The sequence below is a fragment of the Diadema setosum genome, chromosome 3 (assembly GCF_964275005.1).
Source record: "Diadema setosum chromosome 3, eeDiaSeto1, whole genome shotgun sequence".
In the NCBI taxonomy this organism is placed as follows: domain Eukaryota; kingdom Metazoa; phylum Echinodermata; class Echinoidea; order Diadematoida; family Diadematidae; genus Diadema; species Diadema setosum.
In genome coordinates this window covers 18,589,185-18,605,212 of record NC_092687.1, presented here as the reverse complement: position 1 = coordinate 18,605,212, position 16,028 = coordinate 18,589,185, and the positions used below count along the sequence as shown (strand labels likewise).

Genomic DNA, 16,028 nt, shown 5'->3' with positions numbered 1-16,028 from the left:
GCTCATGTAAACAATCAATCATCATAAAAGAAACATTTAGTAAGTCTTCTGCGGGAGGATAGATCAAAATAAAATGCAAACACCTCGCCTTAGAACATTACAAATGTAAAAGTGCTTTCGTGCCTATCCCTTGCAGGGCTGCGTTTCAGGGCCCGAGAATGCAAACTATATAGCATTGTATTAATTTTGCCAAGCAAAATGTGATTTGTTATCACGGTTTCCATGACAACCATTTCCAAACATAGTAAGCAATCTATATATAATTGGTATAAGCAGGTTTCATTGTTTAACAGATTAGATAGATTAATACATTTCTCGCACACACATACAAAAACATGTTTCAACACTTCTACGTTTTAAAATCATGAATATTTGAAATTTTCTGGGAGTGACCTAAATGATCAGTTGCCATGGTAACAACATTACTGACCAGCCCTCTTTGTATTTTTTTTCTGACAAATAAGCACATTTCAGTCATATCAAGGTGTCACAAAGGGTTTTTGCAGTCAGCTATCCAACCTGTCCATTGACTTCGCCGATTATGTAAGATAAGTATAACTACACGCACTATACCATGTACAATATATATGGGCCTACGCTATGCATTCGATTTTCCATTCAAAATGCGCGTCCAGTAAAAAATACATCGTCCCATTTAGGATAACATAAAACGAGTTATCTTTCGCCTTATCTTATGATTTCTTTGCTGCATAAGATATCAGAACATAAATTATATTTCGAACAAATAAAAACGTTTGAATAGACTGATTTCGGTAGTTTAAAAAAAAAAAACTTTGAAATATTGGTAGATTCTGCAAAGTAAAATTTTAAGTAAATCACGGTTTTATGTTTCATTGCGCCATATATGTGCGTGTAATATTCTACTTTCAAATGTATATTAGTTAGGTTCTACACTTGAAATGGAAGATAACACATTTCTAGTTTAAAAGGTACTTATAAACTATTAATTTTTTCGATAAAAAAGTAAAAATCTTGATTTTTTGATACTCTTTCAAATTTTTGGCTAAAAAAGGCATTTTTCGGCAAAAACGCGCTTGACATCCGGCCGTACGCTAAACTTCAGTATTTTTGCAAAACTTTCATCTGGGAAGAAAGACCACTTTAAAACCACGAGATAAAACGGTAAAATGGTCTAACTAAAAGATAGACCATTTTACCATAGTATGGCAATTGTGTTTGTGGTCTATCTAGAACATAGACCATTTTACCATCTTATGATGTGTAGCGGAGTGTATACATGTGCTGTGGTTAAACAGTCTATCTGCACAAAAATCTCATTTATTTTATAATTAAAACCCCAAATAAGCACAAAATTCTTCAGTTATCAGTGTTTGATATGCTTCTTCTTGTCCCATTGCTAAAAATGCATTATACCCATCTCGTAAAAAAGCTCAAACCTCTAAACTTTAAAGTCATTTTTCTCAGAACAGCAATTTTCGAGATAGACCGTTTTACCATCTGACGGCCGCGCACCTTCACTAACACACTCTATCCTGTGCATCATTTGTATAATAAAGTACTGTTTAACTCTCTAGATGACATGTTCGCACGTCCAACTCAGTCGACAGGGTGCCAAGTACACATATTCTGCTCAAACGTACAAACTGCCCAAACCGATCGATAATTCGCCAAATGCCAACAGTACATGGAAAGCGTTTCTCGCCATTCCAATCCTGTCACATGTAGCTTGCATGGTGATTGACAATGAAGCAGTATTCCAAGTGGATTTGCTAGTAAATTCTATGTTTCTGTCACAGTTTTGTGTGCAAAAGTCATGGCTCTATGTTGTAGCTACTGGTCATTTGAGAGAAACACAATGATAGATTTGTCATGCAATTTACATCTAAGCAAAGCTTGGCAGTTTCTCTACAACTTCACCCATAGTAAAAAAAAAATAAAAAAATAAAAAATCTATAAATCTTACACAGATTTGAAAAACATTTAATGTTTTCCCAAAGCATGGCTATGTTGCTCTCTCAGAATAATGTGGCACACTGGGTGTTTACACCGTGGCACATACGGAGTTGATAGGCATTTTAACAATACGCAGTTAAATCAAATGGAGCATGGGAGTGGCACACAAGTACCCTTAAAGGGTATGGAAAGCCATGCATGCAAGAATCTTTAATTGTGATTACCTGAGAAAGACTGTGAGGAACCATGAGAGAGAGATCATACTCAGCATCCCCAACTCTTCCATCTTCATGTACAGCTCCGGCATTGTGTCCTTGGTGAGTGCCTCAAACACACCTGTGTGATTAAATCAAGCCATAAATCAAAGTATTTGCATGTATCTAATGAATTATTCATAAGCAGCACTAAATGGATATTTATTTCAAAGGGAGTTAGGTCATCAGATATTATGGTTTTCTGATTGAATTTATCTTTGTTGGCTGCCTACCGAGGTACTCTGAAAAACCACAACTAACGCAGGACAATTAGCATAGAATCACCAGTCAACAAAATGTACATTTTTGCATGTGCACCAAAGCCGCTCCTTCGTAACAGTCACCTCCAGTCGAGTGAGATTCTTCGGTTGTGTGATTGCTGCATACAGTGGTTACATATTTGAAATTTTTATTAACAATTTGTTGTGGGGATTATGTACCGATACGAGCAATAGAGTTGTATGTACAGACATGTACATAAAGCTCGGTTATCTAGCCAAGCAAATTTTGCAGCAGGTTGGGGCAGTGGGAAACTGACGGTAAATTATTCATTGCTCCCATCGAGCTTTGCACAGATACAAACTCCCACATCCACATTACAAGTGAGGACAAGCAAACAGATAGCACTTGTACATAACATTAATGACTGCCAACCTTCATTTTAATGACTGGCATGCATACATGGCACTGCTCCTAACTAACCAAACTATGGAGATAAAGTTCCACACAGAAAGTATAAATTCAGACAAACATATATAAACACTTGTGTACGTATAATACCATATGTACACCAACAAATTATATACATCTCAACTTCAGGAGGGGAAACCTGGGAAACAAGAAGATCCATTCCATTCTACTAAATGACTCACCTTGGTCCACGAGGGCGCCGATCACCCTGGTGTTGTAGTAATCAGGCAGTAGACGCTCACAGACGGCCGTAAGGAGCCAAAAAGCCTCCTCCTCATTGGCATAGAGCAGGAGAACCGACGTGACAATGTTCATGGCCTGGCAGTAACCTGGGGATAGAGGGCAGTATAGGTTTACAGAAATCTTCTCGCCAACAAGAAATTATGATTTTACTGCATGCTGAGAAGAAAAGGCATGTGACTACCTACATGTACCTGAAACTAAATTCTAACTTTCCATCAACATGCTAACAATCTGAAGATACTGATTTTAAAAAGTGTATATCAACTGAATGCTGCTCATGAATAATTCATTGGATACAGGCAAACAGATGGCCTTGATTTAATCCACCTCCAACCTGCCTCACTCTCTTTCTAGCACTCAGAAAGCCAAGAAGCCAGAATGGACTGTGACAGTAGATCACGCCTACAGCCACATGAAGCAGGGATGATATTGAGGTTTGTTGAAAAAAATCGGAAATCACCATTTTCAGGTGATTTTGATACATGGAAAAAGCAAAATGTGTATAGACTTGAGAAAAAAAAAATCTGAAATCAAATTTAAGTCTACAGAATGTCATGCCTGATGAAGCAAACCTGGAAATGCAGGAAGGACCAATGTTGTCCTCGAAACCACCAGCTCAAAGTGTGGCAGAACTACAAGCAGGCGAAGAAAGTGTTCAGACACTGTCTACATCAGGAAAGGCAGCACGTACAAAACAAGATCCGCCATGTTTAGCCGTGGTAGAGGCGCCTCGTACAGGCACATGGTTGGTCTTCACCATGAGGGAAGCTAATGTTTTAGGACTAGGTTTCATGTATTGCACTACTCATGATGCTGGATATGGGGAGACCAGTCTAGGATGCCCAAGGGCCATCTAGTAAAGGTACTACCTATCCAATGATCCTAGCCCCCTAACAAGGAACTAGAGGAAGCGGAATCTTTAACCCATTGAGGACGAGTCCCGAGTATACTCGGGCAAGTGTCTATGGGAAATGCGTGTTGTAGCAAAATCAGTCCGTCCACAATGGGTTAAGGGTAGATCATTATTGACTGTTCTGCAAGCTCGTCAGGCAGCACAAAGTCTCCTCCAACATCAATAGCACAAAGACTGATTCCATAGTGGTACAGGAAAGGACATACGCAGACCTGTCACCAAAATCTTGCAGCTTGGAGGAATACTTCTCTCAGCTCTCAACACCAAAATCCCTCCCTGTCTGATTAGAGGATCAGTAAAGTGGCACAAGCGCTACAGAGGATTCAACTACAGTATGCAATCACATCATCACACTTGGACAAAGCTTTCACTAAGTTGAAAGCATAAAAAGCAGGTGGTCAAGACCAAATCAGCTCAGAGTACATCAAATTGGCAGCATCCTCACCAGCCTCTTCCTACAATGTACCAGTGAGTGCACAAAAGAAAAGGAAAGCCCCTTAATGGCCCTTCAAATTACAATGTACCTAGATATCTCTCTGACCTCTGTGTTTGGCAAACTCCTGGAAATGTTCATAAAGCCGCATATGAAAGAGACTCTTCACAGATCAATCCTACCAGATGAACTGCAAAGCAGGTTCCAGGAAGACCATTCCTGTATGCTACTGGCAAGCACCCTGAACATTGTCATAGAGAACAGTACACATAACAAGATACAAATCTTTGTGGCCTATCTAGATGCAGCCAAGGCTATTGATACTGTTTGGCACAATGGACCATTACTCAAGCTCTTTAAAGCTAGAGTTCATAGAAACCTCTGACTCTTTTGTGAAGATACATGTATTGTATGAAGATCTGACAGCCAATGTTTGGTGGAATGGCAGAACAAGTGAATCCTTCTCGTGAGGCAGGGTTTCAGACAAGATGGAATCCTATCCCCCTTGCTCTATCTAATCTTGTATACATCAATGGCCTCATCACAAATCTCCAGGCCTCAGGACTTGGGGCCTCCACGCACTCCATCTACACCAGGATATTGGTTTTGGAGCAGAGCAGCATGCTCCAGATCGAATATGAATACTCTTCTAGATGGAGATACACTCTCAATGCTTCTGAGAGTGCTGCCATTGTCACCAGACCAAGACCTCAGGAAACACCCCCCCCCCCCCCACCTTGGTATCATCCGTTCTACTGGTAACCATGACCCAAGTCCTAAGATAATTTCCAAAGGCAACACAACTCTCTATGTACTTCAGGACTAGGCATCTTATGCATGGGACGTTAATACACCAATGGTCATGGCATCCCTGTAGGAGCGATTCTGCCTACCACGTATGCCGTATGTCTCTGAGGTAGCATGCCTCACAGAGGCTGCTTTGATTCACCTAGACAAGCCTCTTTTCAAAGTCCTGCTAGGACTTCCAATGCTCCACAGCCAGCAAGCCTGTCCACATCCTGACTGAGCTTCCCAATGTTTCAAACAAGATAGCCATGCTTCATCTCAGTCTACGTACAAAGGAAACTAATGATGCTCACACCTAGCAGGGTCGAGTACCATCTCTTCCAGCACATGCTGTGTCAACACCTAGACAACTCCAAGTCAGTCAAAGTCTACAACCATTCCCTCCAAGAGAAAAATCACATCAAAAAACCTGCCTATAGAGGCCATCTGTCTATAGTATAACAGCCACTCTTATCATTTCCCTTGGGTGGCTGCTGTAGATAGGTTTGACTGTAGTATTCTTGGAATCAGCTAAAGGAAGATAAGATACAATGTACATCCAACATACACCCCCAATCTTTCCAAGCCCCTGTGTTATCTCACCAATGGTAGGGTTGCGGTAGGCGTAGGCAGTAAGAACCCTCCTCAAGGCAGCTATGCCAAGCTCCGACTGGAAGGCAGGGTGCTCAGGCAGGGACCTGGGAGAGGTGAGAGGGAAAAATTGGGAATAAAAAGCAGTTATATATACAAAAACAAAACTATGCCCTTATCAAAAAGTGAAACATTCAGTGATTACAGTTGTTTGAGGACCTATCGGAAAATTTTGTATTGCTGCTGACTAAAGTTTCTCAGCTAAGATATCTGTGGTGGATCCAGGAGGGGCCCACCAGGCACATGTCCTCTGCCCCCCCCCCCCCCCCCCCCCCCTTTGACTTTGCTTTCTGTTCTCTCTTTTTTTTTAATGGTGTTGTAGTGGCACCAGAAAATTGTGCTGAACCTTTGTTGTTGCTGTTGTTGTTGTTATTGCTTGTCAGCTGAATAAACCCAGAAGTAGCATCATCAATTGCTTTGCATCCCCTTATACTGATTTCGTGGATCCGCCCCTGAACATACATTGCAAATATCTCAGTGATGTCAAATGCTTTATAAGATATTTCACAGCATGACAAGAATTGGGAATCAATTTTGTAGAATGTTAATGTGTACAGTACAGGAATAGCGACTTACAAATGGTGTTTTTTTTTTTAAACTGTTTTTGTATGAGTCGTGCTTACCTCACACAAAGGGCTTTTATCTAATGTCCTATCTGAGGGGCAGAGTGTTTTGCCGCTTACTAAAAGGGCCAGTATGATTACACAAAACATTGCTCAATTAGACTCATGGGACTCAAAACCTGAGCCGTTTGATTCCAAGGCAGACATGCTACTACACGTACCTGAGCCACATCACTGTCATATTTAATTTTGTCTAACTATATCTACTCACCTGTGGAGGTCACGCTCTATTTCATCTGTGGCGATAGTCTCCCTTCCCAGGCTCTGTTCCACTAGAGACTGGTAGTAACCAGGTTGGGTGGCCATCTGGGGGAGAATAAATAGCACCATTATATGTAAGATTTGAGTTCCAGTCCAATGACAAAAGTGGGACCCACCTTTTATTAGGATGACTTTGTTTTTGGATATCTTAGTCATACCAGAACTGATTTTCATTGAAAAAAACTTTAAATTCCTCTCCAAATTGTATGCTCTTTCATATTTCATAAGTAGCTTTCCATTATCTTACAAAAAAGTGAAGCCCCACCTCAACCAAAACTAAACTATTAAAGCAGTTTTTGCCATTTTAACAATTCTCAACCACCCTTTATCCAGCCAAAGCAGAAAGGATGCCAAGCTACTCCGTTGCCATGGTTTCCTTTTACCTCATTGATGGCGCCTGAGAAGAGCATCCACATCTCACCACGGAGGTTGTCAGGCAAGCCCTTGATGATGAGGTGCTGGGTCTCCACCGTGCGGTACATGCACACACCCCTGTTTTTTTGGGGGGGGGGGGAGGAAACAAAAACATCATAACATTCCTACATGGTGATGCTGTATGTAGTCACACATACGTCATATCACTTTAAACCACATATTTTGTTTGTCCCTGGTTTGAGAAATTATCAAATGATATGAAAATAAAATAAAAACCAAACACATATACATTACAACATAAAAAATTGAAAAATCTTTTTGTCAAGAATGTTTAGTAGTTGTAGATGCAGTACTGTTTTTGCTGTTACTCTTGGGAGATAAGATCTCACATTCAATCTGTATTGCTGCAAATCTAACACTTGTTCCTCTTTTTTCACTTGGTGTTAAGCATAGATTGAGTGTGCAATCTTACTTACTGAGGGGAATGGCAAAAGGAGCACCTAACACATTCAACCTTTTCCTCACAAACTATATAATTCCCTGTGTCTTTCACTCATGGCACAGCTAGTTCAGATAAGCAACAGGATAACACAGGGAATACCTATATCGTGTATTGGGATCACCAGTATATTCAGGACAAACACCTGTTTTTGTATTTGGTGGTGGTTGTTGTTGTTTGTTGTTGTTTTGTTTTGGGTTTTTTTTTTTTTGGGGGGGGGGAGGGGGGTGGGAAGGGCTACTTATTAATACTGAACAGAAATGGGGGTTTTACTGCTCATTCAATCAGCCATTTAATCAGGCGATCGTTAACGGCCTCTTGACGATTCCCCCAACACTGTGCAGGCATGCTAACCTGGAAACATTGATCTGCACATTACTTGAATATGAGACCATTCTGAAGCAAATAATTTTCACACAACAATAGATATATACTGTACTCTTAAATGAATCCCACAAGAATTGGAACAATTATCCCCCATCATTCCCACTGATTCCCACTGATCAGTTACTAGCCATCCCCTTTAAGATATTCCTGTGGTGGCATTTGATGGTTGCATCATTGTCATCACATAAAGAATCATTTAGGGTGGGGATGTTATGCAGTAAATAGTTTGGACTGGTGCCCTCACCTGCCATACTCCTTGAAGTGCATGTTCCACAGGTGTTCCTTTATGCTCTCCCGTGCTGAGATGTCATCTGACCCCCGTCGGTTGAAGACCTTCACCAGGGCAGGTTGCAGCTGGAAGGCCACGCTGTGAATGGCCGAATCGCTGCTGGCATCTCCAGCTGCATTGTGGGTAATATTTCACCAACATATCTTTTTTTAATAAAACATTTGACACACATTGACCAACAATTATTTTTTTTTTCAATAAAACGTTTGACACATACTGACCTAAGGCAGAGCACGTTGTGCATGGTCACACATTTTCTTTTCAAATAATTGGTTGCCATGAACGAATCACTGCAGGCATCTCCAGTTGCATTGTGGGTAATATTTGACCATCAGATATCTTTTTTTTTTTCATAAAACATTTGACACGCATCACCTCGGGGAGAGCATGTTCACTGTTGTGCATGGTCATACAGATTCGCTACATATCTACATTGTAGGGTTGCCTTGGCCAAATCACGGCTGGCCTCTCCAGTTGCATTGTGGGTAATATTTTAAAAATCACATCTTTTTTCATAAAACATTTCACACAAATCATCTCCTGCAGAGGACATGGAATATGGTTGTACAGATTTTTGAGAAAACTTTGGTCACCTTGGACAATTCTTGTGACAACTTGGTTTTAAAACAGGTATTAGATCATATTGTGACAGTCAAATGTATAGTCGTTCAAGATGAAAACATACTTCACTTTGAGAGAGCATAATTATTCTGCTGGGAAAGGGAGGGAGGAAGGAACTCTTTTTTTTTTAACTACTGTGGAACTGAAGAGCAGAAGAAATCACTTTGAAGAGCGCCCTCATATTGTCACTAAAAGCCAGCTACAAGCGTTCACAGCTAGGAGCTTGAAAGCTGCTACTCTACAGCACTTACAATCATGATTCACATTAAGCAATTGCCAGAGCATAAAGTTTGTATAATTGGAGTATACATGTACAGGGGGGAAAAAGGGGTAGGGTCACTCAGATTTTGGAGTAATGCAAACAGACGATGAATGTAAATGGTTAACAAGCAGATCCAAAATTCGGGCAGCATGCAAATCATGAATAAACAGAAATAAAACACTGCATGTTCAAGTCCATCAAGTATAAACTTGAATATTATCATTAGCTCTTTCAGAGCTCTTGTCTCTAAAAAGTCGTTGCTATAGCATTAATAGCAATCTTGCCTCCAAGATCTTGAGAGTCAAAATTCGTTCCATAATTATGATAACCTGGTATATCAGGTTCCAAAAATCATACGAGAAAGCCTGCATTCATGGCCTAAGTTCATACATTATTTGTGTTATGCTGACCAGAAAAAAAAATATATTTTGATCGAAAGATCAGAATTTATGCTATCAATACCTCTTCTTTTTCTGGACGAAAACTGCATGAATTTTTGTCTAATTTACTTTTTCCAAGGTACTTGTGCGCTTGGTTTGCCACAAACTCGTATGAAGATATGCATAGCAATCAAGGATGGGCTCACTAGATTTCGACTTTTGCTGACCCCATTCTGGCACCTTTATAGTGTGCAACAAAAGTGTTTGCACGCCAGTCAGCATGCACTCTATTCATTTCTCACGTCCGATCGATATTTTCCGTTGTTTGATGGCACAAGCAATTGACTGTAGACTTTAAGGCTAAACATACACTGCTTGACTGCTTTTGCACGGGCAGATCACAAACCTGTCCATTACAAACCCGTCGTTGACAGGCAAAAAGATTCTCTTTTCAATTCATCTCATCTCAATCCATTACTGTTCCTATATGTACCCAGCAGCCCCCCCCCCCCCACCAGCTTTTGCTTCAAATCCGACAGGAATGATCAAAGAAACTTGTCAGTCACTACTAACACTCTTGTCTGACTTTCAAGCTGTCTTGATCTGCAGTTCACTTCTACCTTCGCTGCTTTCATACGGAGTAAGAGTTTCCCCTCAGGTAACCATCTCCTTTAAAGCCAACAATATATTGTAAAACACGATATTTTTGCATCATGAAATTTTTGTGAATTGGAGCAGACGGCATTTTTTGTGTCATGAAATTTTTGAGACTTGCCTCTAACATTCAATGCATATAGTGTAGACATCAACTTTCATGTGCATTTTAATTTCGTGAATCTTAGCTCTCGCGAAATTCGTGAAATTAAAGTGCACACAAACATTTCTCGTTTTACAGTACTATTGTATACACTTACACCAGCCCTAATGGTCACCTGTTTATTGCAACTTTAAATGGCCACCATTAACTAAAACTGGAGAGATAACATAAGCGGAGCCATCTGTCTCACTACGGCAGTAACCACCCAATTTGTCTCCCAGATGCATTTAACATTAATCCATTGAGGACGAGTCCCGCATATACTCAGGCAAAGGTCTATGGGAAATGCGTGTTGTAGCAAAATCAGCCCATCCTCAACGGGTTAATCATTCATGACATGCAATCCTGCCTACATTGGTCACCTCTCTGTAATGGCCACCCTTGTTTTTTCTTCAGTGGTCCCTAAACACAGATTTGACTACAAGCACACACAATCTCATCGTGTATGTGTGGTGTAAAATATGAGAAATCAGTGTAGAGTGTCAAGTGTTAAGTGTCAAACTCACATGCACAGCTATCAAAATCGTTCAGGTCGGTTAATGCGGTGGAATAGTACATCATGGAGGAAAAGTTAGTCGATGAAAGGGTGGGATCTGGAAATCAAACGGGTTAGGGAATGAGAGAAAAATTGAAAACACAACAAAGTATAAAAAAGAAGCAATCACAGAACACATTTGCTTGGCTTGAATCTAAAACCAGACCAGTCCCACACATAAGATCAATGAATATCAGGTAACACATGCAATGGCAAATTGCTTATCTGTCTAGGCACATCCTATAGTTTGATTACAGGCAGGAAACGGAGCACATATGATCTTTTGTATTCATTGTAAGTAGCAAACACATACACTGCAAATTTTAGCTATATTACAAACAGTAAAATGAATTCACAGCTTCAAAAGAGCTTCTTTTAGGGTATTAAAGCGCTCAAAGAATGAAAAAAAAAAATTATGTTAGCCAACTAACAAATCTTATGTTGTTCAAACATGTACATTGCCTTGCAAGCGATATATGCATGCATTAATTACAATCAGATTATATAACATGTATATAATCATGACTGCAACATAATATTCACATAATTTTTCAGCTTGCAATTGAGATGGTGACTTGAAAAAAAAAATGGAGCTCCCATATTTCAAGGGATGGTTGCACACATTTACAAACTGACTATCAACGTGTAAGACTAATTTGGTAACAATGCGTACTGGCAACCATCATAGAACACACTCATTAACCATGATCTCAATCTTACTATCTCAAAATGCCATTGCCATCGCACATGAAATATATAAATGATGGTAATCACAAGGTTAATGTTTATGTCAAGATGGTGTGCAGTTGCAATAAGCATAATGTAAGCAGTACTCTTAGCTCAATGAATCTGGAATTGCATTGTAAATCTTATACAGGAGTGGCCTGTGGTAAAACCTGATAGCTTTATTCCAGACATGCACTAGGCAATAGATAAATGCTGTTAGTGAAGCGATGAAAAGTCTGTTGAACAAATTCCAAGTTTAGGCAAAATCTGAACCAGAATTTACTGTCTAGATGTAATTCAATCCCACACTTCAAGCAAAATATCTCATCAACTGTTTCAACCAATGACAGCCTAAATAGTACTGTACAAATGTATATGATGTCTCTTGGGTTTAGTCTACAAACTTCTAAATCTGAAAATTTGCCACATGAAATGATCTTTAAACAGATAATAGGCCTTTAACTACATTGTAGATCTCCACATGATTTTAGGAAAGGGTAATATATTTTTGGGGTTATGTATAAACACAGGGTGTGCTATTAAACAGGTCATGTAATGGCATTAAAAACACACAGGATCAGAAAAGGGTAAATACATTGTATGTAGTATTGATATAGTAATGATTTAGTCCACAAAATAGGAAAGAGGAAAAAGGCGAGGTAATGGCAGACTAATAAAGAGGTAAATGTAGGGCATGGACGGGGGTGCAAAAGTTTCACACAAGTAACAACATCATGAATGTATCATTACCAAGTTTGTGCATTACAGACAAGAAGGGACAAGAAGGGACAAGAAGGGACAATGCAAGACAGCAATTTTGTTCATTATGATATTGAAACACATACCGGGAGGCTGTGGCATGTGTCAAATGCTACTTTAGAAATGTGGTCAAATGCTACTTTCGAAATGTGGTATTGGTCTGACAAACAAAAAGAAACATTCTTTGTTTTTAAGAATGTGTGTTTTGTTTTGTTTTGTTTTGTTTTGTTTTGTTTCTTGTTTCTTGCCTCCACATCAAAGACAGATTTCTTTCATTGAGGAGGACTACCTGCTTGACCTGTTGAAGACTAGTCCCGAGAATACTCAGGCAGGTGTCCATGGGACATGCACGTTGCAGCAAAATCAGCCCATGCTCAATGGGTAACTGATGACTTTTGTGGGTCTGTTTTTGCTTTCAAGACATGGGCCAATGGAGAGGACGGGGGTGAAGAGCAGGGGGGGTGTGGAGTAAAGGGGAAGGGGTGGTGGAGTAGTGGGGAAGGGTTGGAGAAGGGATTGAAAAGGGGTGTAATTTCTTGTCGGAGGGATCGAATGCAGCATCAAAAATTTGCAAAAGGAAACAAAGAGATTTCATTAACCATTTCTGTGCTAGGGACTTTGGACAGTGTGTACAATGCTATGGAGCTTTCTGTGCCAATCAGTACTCAAAACACAAAGAGGGTTAAAGGTCATCATCAACCCACCACTGTTGTTGCTCCCCACGCTGCTACCGAGCACGGCCGCGGCAAGGTCAGAGGTCGCATTGAAGCTGGATGACAAGCTCCCTTCGTTGGAGGATGCCAGCGAGGATGTGTCGCCCGTTGGCCTGGGAGGAGAACGAAGCAAAATTCAATTCACGTTCATTTCAAATCCAAGCAAATCAAACAAACAGTACAATAAGAATATATGTATTGGGTAGTAACATGAAGAGCAAATGGCTTGTCTAGCAAGGTGCCCCCTCTTTGTACTCAGTACAAAGACAACCAACAATGAATAAAATTGATAGTACAATACGTAGAGGATAAACAAAACAATGAAAAAAAAAATCATATTTCCTATCATTGTTTCCACTTTCACTTTGAAATACAATGATACAAGAAAAAATAAAAATACGATCACATAAAACACAATATAACCATTCACTGTAAAGAAGTCCAAAATCAAGTAATTGTTTTCTGGTCCTAAAAATGGAATATTGGTCTCTAAAGAAGATCCTGATAATCTTCACATACCTACAAATCACGACAATCATTAGCAATTCACTTCATGAAATGTGTTATGAAAGTCATTACCACTTGAAATTACTCTGATAAAGTTGATGATATTGAAACTGCAAGCTCATGATGTTTTACTTCTGCTCTTACAGTCAAACACTGCTTAAAATGTGGCTCTGGTCCGGCAAAATGAAAGAAAGATTTTTACAAATAGTTTTGATGAGGCTTTGAAATGCTTTCACCTCCACAATACATTTCTCTTGTTAATAAAAACATTCAGTATGAGAGCAACAACATGTACATTGTAAATTGAAACAAACATTCACCAACATGGCAAACTCCTGATACTCTCATGGTTAGGTATCTATCACTTCCGGTGTAGCCGGAGAGAAAACAAACAGCTCGCCTGAACAATGCATGTGTGAAGCTGGAGTGTGAACCGGGGTGAGTGCTGCTGTGCATGCACAAAGCAAACAGTGTATGAATCTATGTATGTTGTACGCGGTGATACAGACAACAAGGTGTTGGCATTCAAAGCCCTTGATCTCCCATTCTTTTACGTAATTCATCAATAGCATTTCTTGTGGCTATCAGAAATGTTAAGATATACCCTTAATTTCAAGGAATTCCATAGCCAATTATGGAAGAAAAGTAGATAATTTCATCTTAAAAATTCACTGACTCTGCACTGATCTCGAGTTTGTTTTCATTCCAGCCACCACTAAATACCTGGATGTCCAACCATGAGATTATAATCTCAAAAAAAAAAATCCACTAATCAATTGAATCCATTTGAGACGAATTATGAATCGAAGAACTGGAATTTAACTTACGTTTTTGGCAACGTTTCGCTGATTAATCACAATCAGCTTCATCTGGCATCCTTCCAGAAGAAGGCTGGTCGTTATATACGTGAAGCTGTGTAGGAACGTCACGCAAGGGTGCACTACCCGTGCGTGACAGACGACTTGGAATCTCACGGACTGCCCGGTCCCACGTATGTGACAAGTTGAACCGTAAGCCCCCCTTCTTGTTCAGTTTAGAACACTTGTGATCCGAACATTTCATTCACAACCGAAGAGTGTAAGGACCAGAAACTGGCCTTCCTGGATGTCGAAGTACACATTACATCGGATGGTTCATTGGATACAACGGTATACCGCAAGCCCACCTATACCAACCAGTACCTTCATTTCAACTCCCATCACCCGCTTGTACATAAACTATCAGTCATCAGAACACTCTTCCATAGAGCAGACTTGGTGGTACAAGATCCAACCGAAAGAGCCAAAGAAAAGAGTGACACCAAACAGGCACTAGCTAGATGTGGATATCCGGATTGGTCGTTCTCCAAAGCCGAGAGTCCCAAGCGAACTGGCAATAAATCCGCCCAAAGAAGTGGCACCAGCTCCAGTCACACAAGGGAAATCACCATCACCATCCCATACATATATGATCTTTCTGAAAAGATTAAAAGAGTCTTTGGAAAGCATGGAATCTCCACCGCCTTTAAACCCCACAACTCGCTACGGAAAAAGCTGGTACATGTGAAGGACAAGATTTCAAAAGAAAAACAGAGGAATCTGGTATACGGGGTGAGGTGTGAACAGGAAGACTGTCAGGACTTTTACATCGGGGAAACCCAACAATCCCTCAAAGCCCGTATGAGCCAACACAGAAGGCCCAGCAGTGTGGATTTCAACCCTGACTCAGCGGTATACACACATCTAAAAGAGAAAGGCCACTCATTTAACACAAAAGACGTGGTCATTCTAGACAGGGAAGCCAATTGGTTCAAGCGCGGTGTTAAAGAGGCCATTTGGGAACGAGTGGAGGAACCTAAACTGAACAAGAAGGGGGGCTTACGGTTCAACTTGTCACATACGTGGGACCGGGCAGTCCGTGAGATTCCAAGTCGTCTGTCACGCACGGGTAGTGCACCCTTGCATGACGTTCCTACACAGCTTCACGTATATAACGACCAGCCTTCTTCTGGAAGGATGCCAGATGAAGCTGATTGTGATTAATCAGCGAAACGTTGCCAAAAACGTAAGTTAAATTCCAGTTCTTCGATTCATAATTCGTCTCAAATCTACATCGACTGGATGAATAATAACTTTCATCAACAATTGAATCCATCATTGTCCTGTATGTATTGACAAATGCAGCATAATCATACCAACCTCGAATTCTCTGTTGTCTTGGCCAAAAAGTCTGAGATGTGTTGAACTAAAAAGTCTCTGTCAACCAGCTGAGCAAACAGGAAGGTCATCTAGAAAGGAAGGAACAGGTTATGAAAAAAACAGAACAGAAATTATTAAAGGTACAGATCAGATATTTGTCTGCATGTATTTGTTGCTGTTCACCTGCTTCAG

At 40.2% G+C, this 16,028-nt stretch overlaps 1 protein-coding gene across 1 annotated transcript in view; it reads right to left on the bottom strand.

Annotated features, from left to right (window-relative positions):
* The window catches only part of LOC140226235 (TBC1 domain family member 9B-like), a 44,495-nt gene that overhangs the window by 14,559 nt on the left and 13,908 nt on the right, over positions 1 to 16,028 (bottom strand). The window contains exons 11-19 of the mRNA XM_072306724.1: positions 15,837 to 15,925; positions 13,144 to 13,265; positions 10,926 to 11,012; positions 8,295 to 8,451; positions 7,173 to 7,281; positions 6,740 to 6,834; positions 5,858 to 5,952; positions 3,062 to 3,208; positions 2,160 to 2,271 (exon numbers count right to left, since the gene is read on the bottom strand). Of these exons, the coding sequence (XP_072162825.1) occupies positions 2,160 to 2,271; positions 3,062 to 3,208; positions 5,858 to 5,952; positions 6,740 to 6,834; positions 7,173 to 7,281; positions 8,295 to 8,451; positions 10,926 to 11,012; positions 13,144 to 13,265; positions 15,837 to 15,925 (1,013 nt within the window). The remainder of the gene's footprint in view (positions 1 to 2,159; positions 2,272 to 3,061; positions 3,209 to 5,857; positions 5,953 to 6,739; positions 6,835 to 7,172; positions 7,282 to 8,294; positions 8,452 to 10,925; positions 11,013 to 13,143; positions 13,266 to 15,836; positions 15,926 to 16,028) is intronic.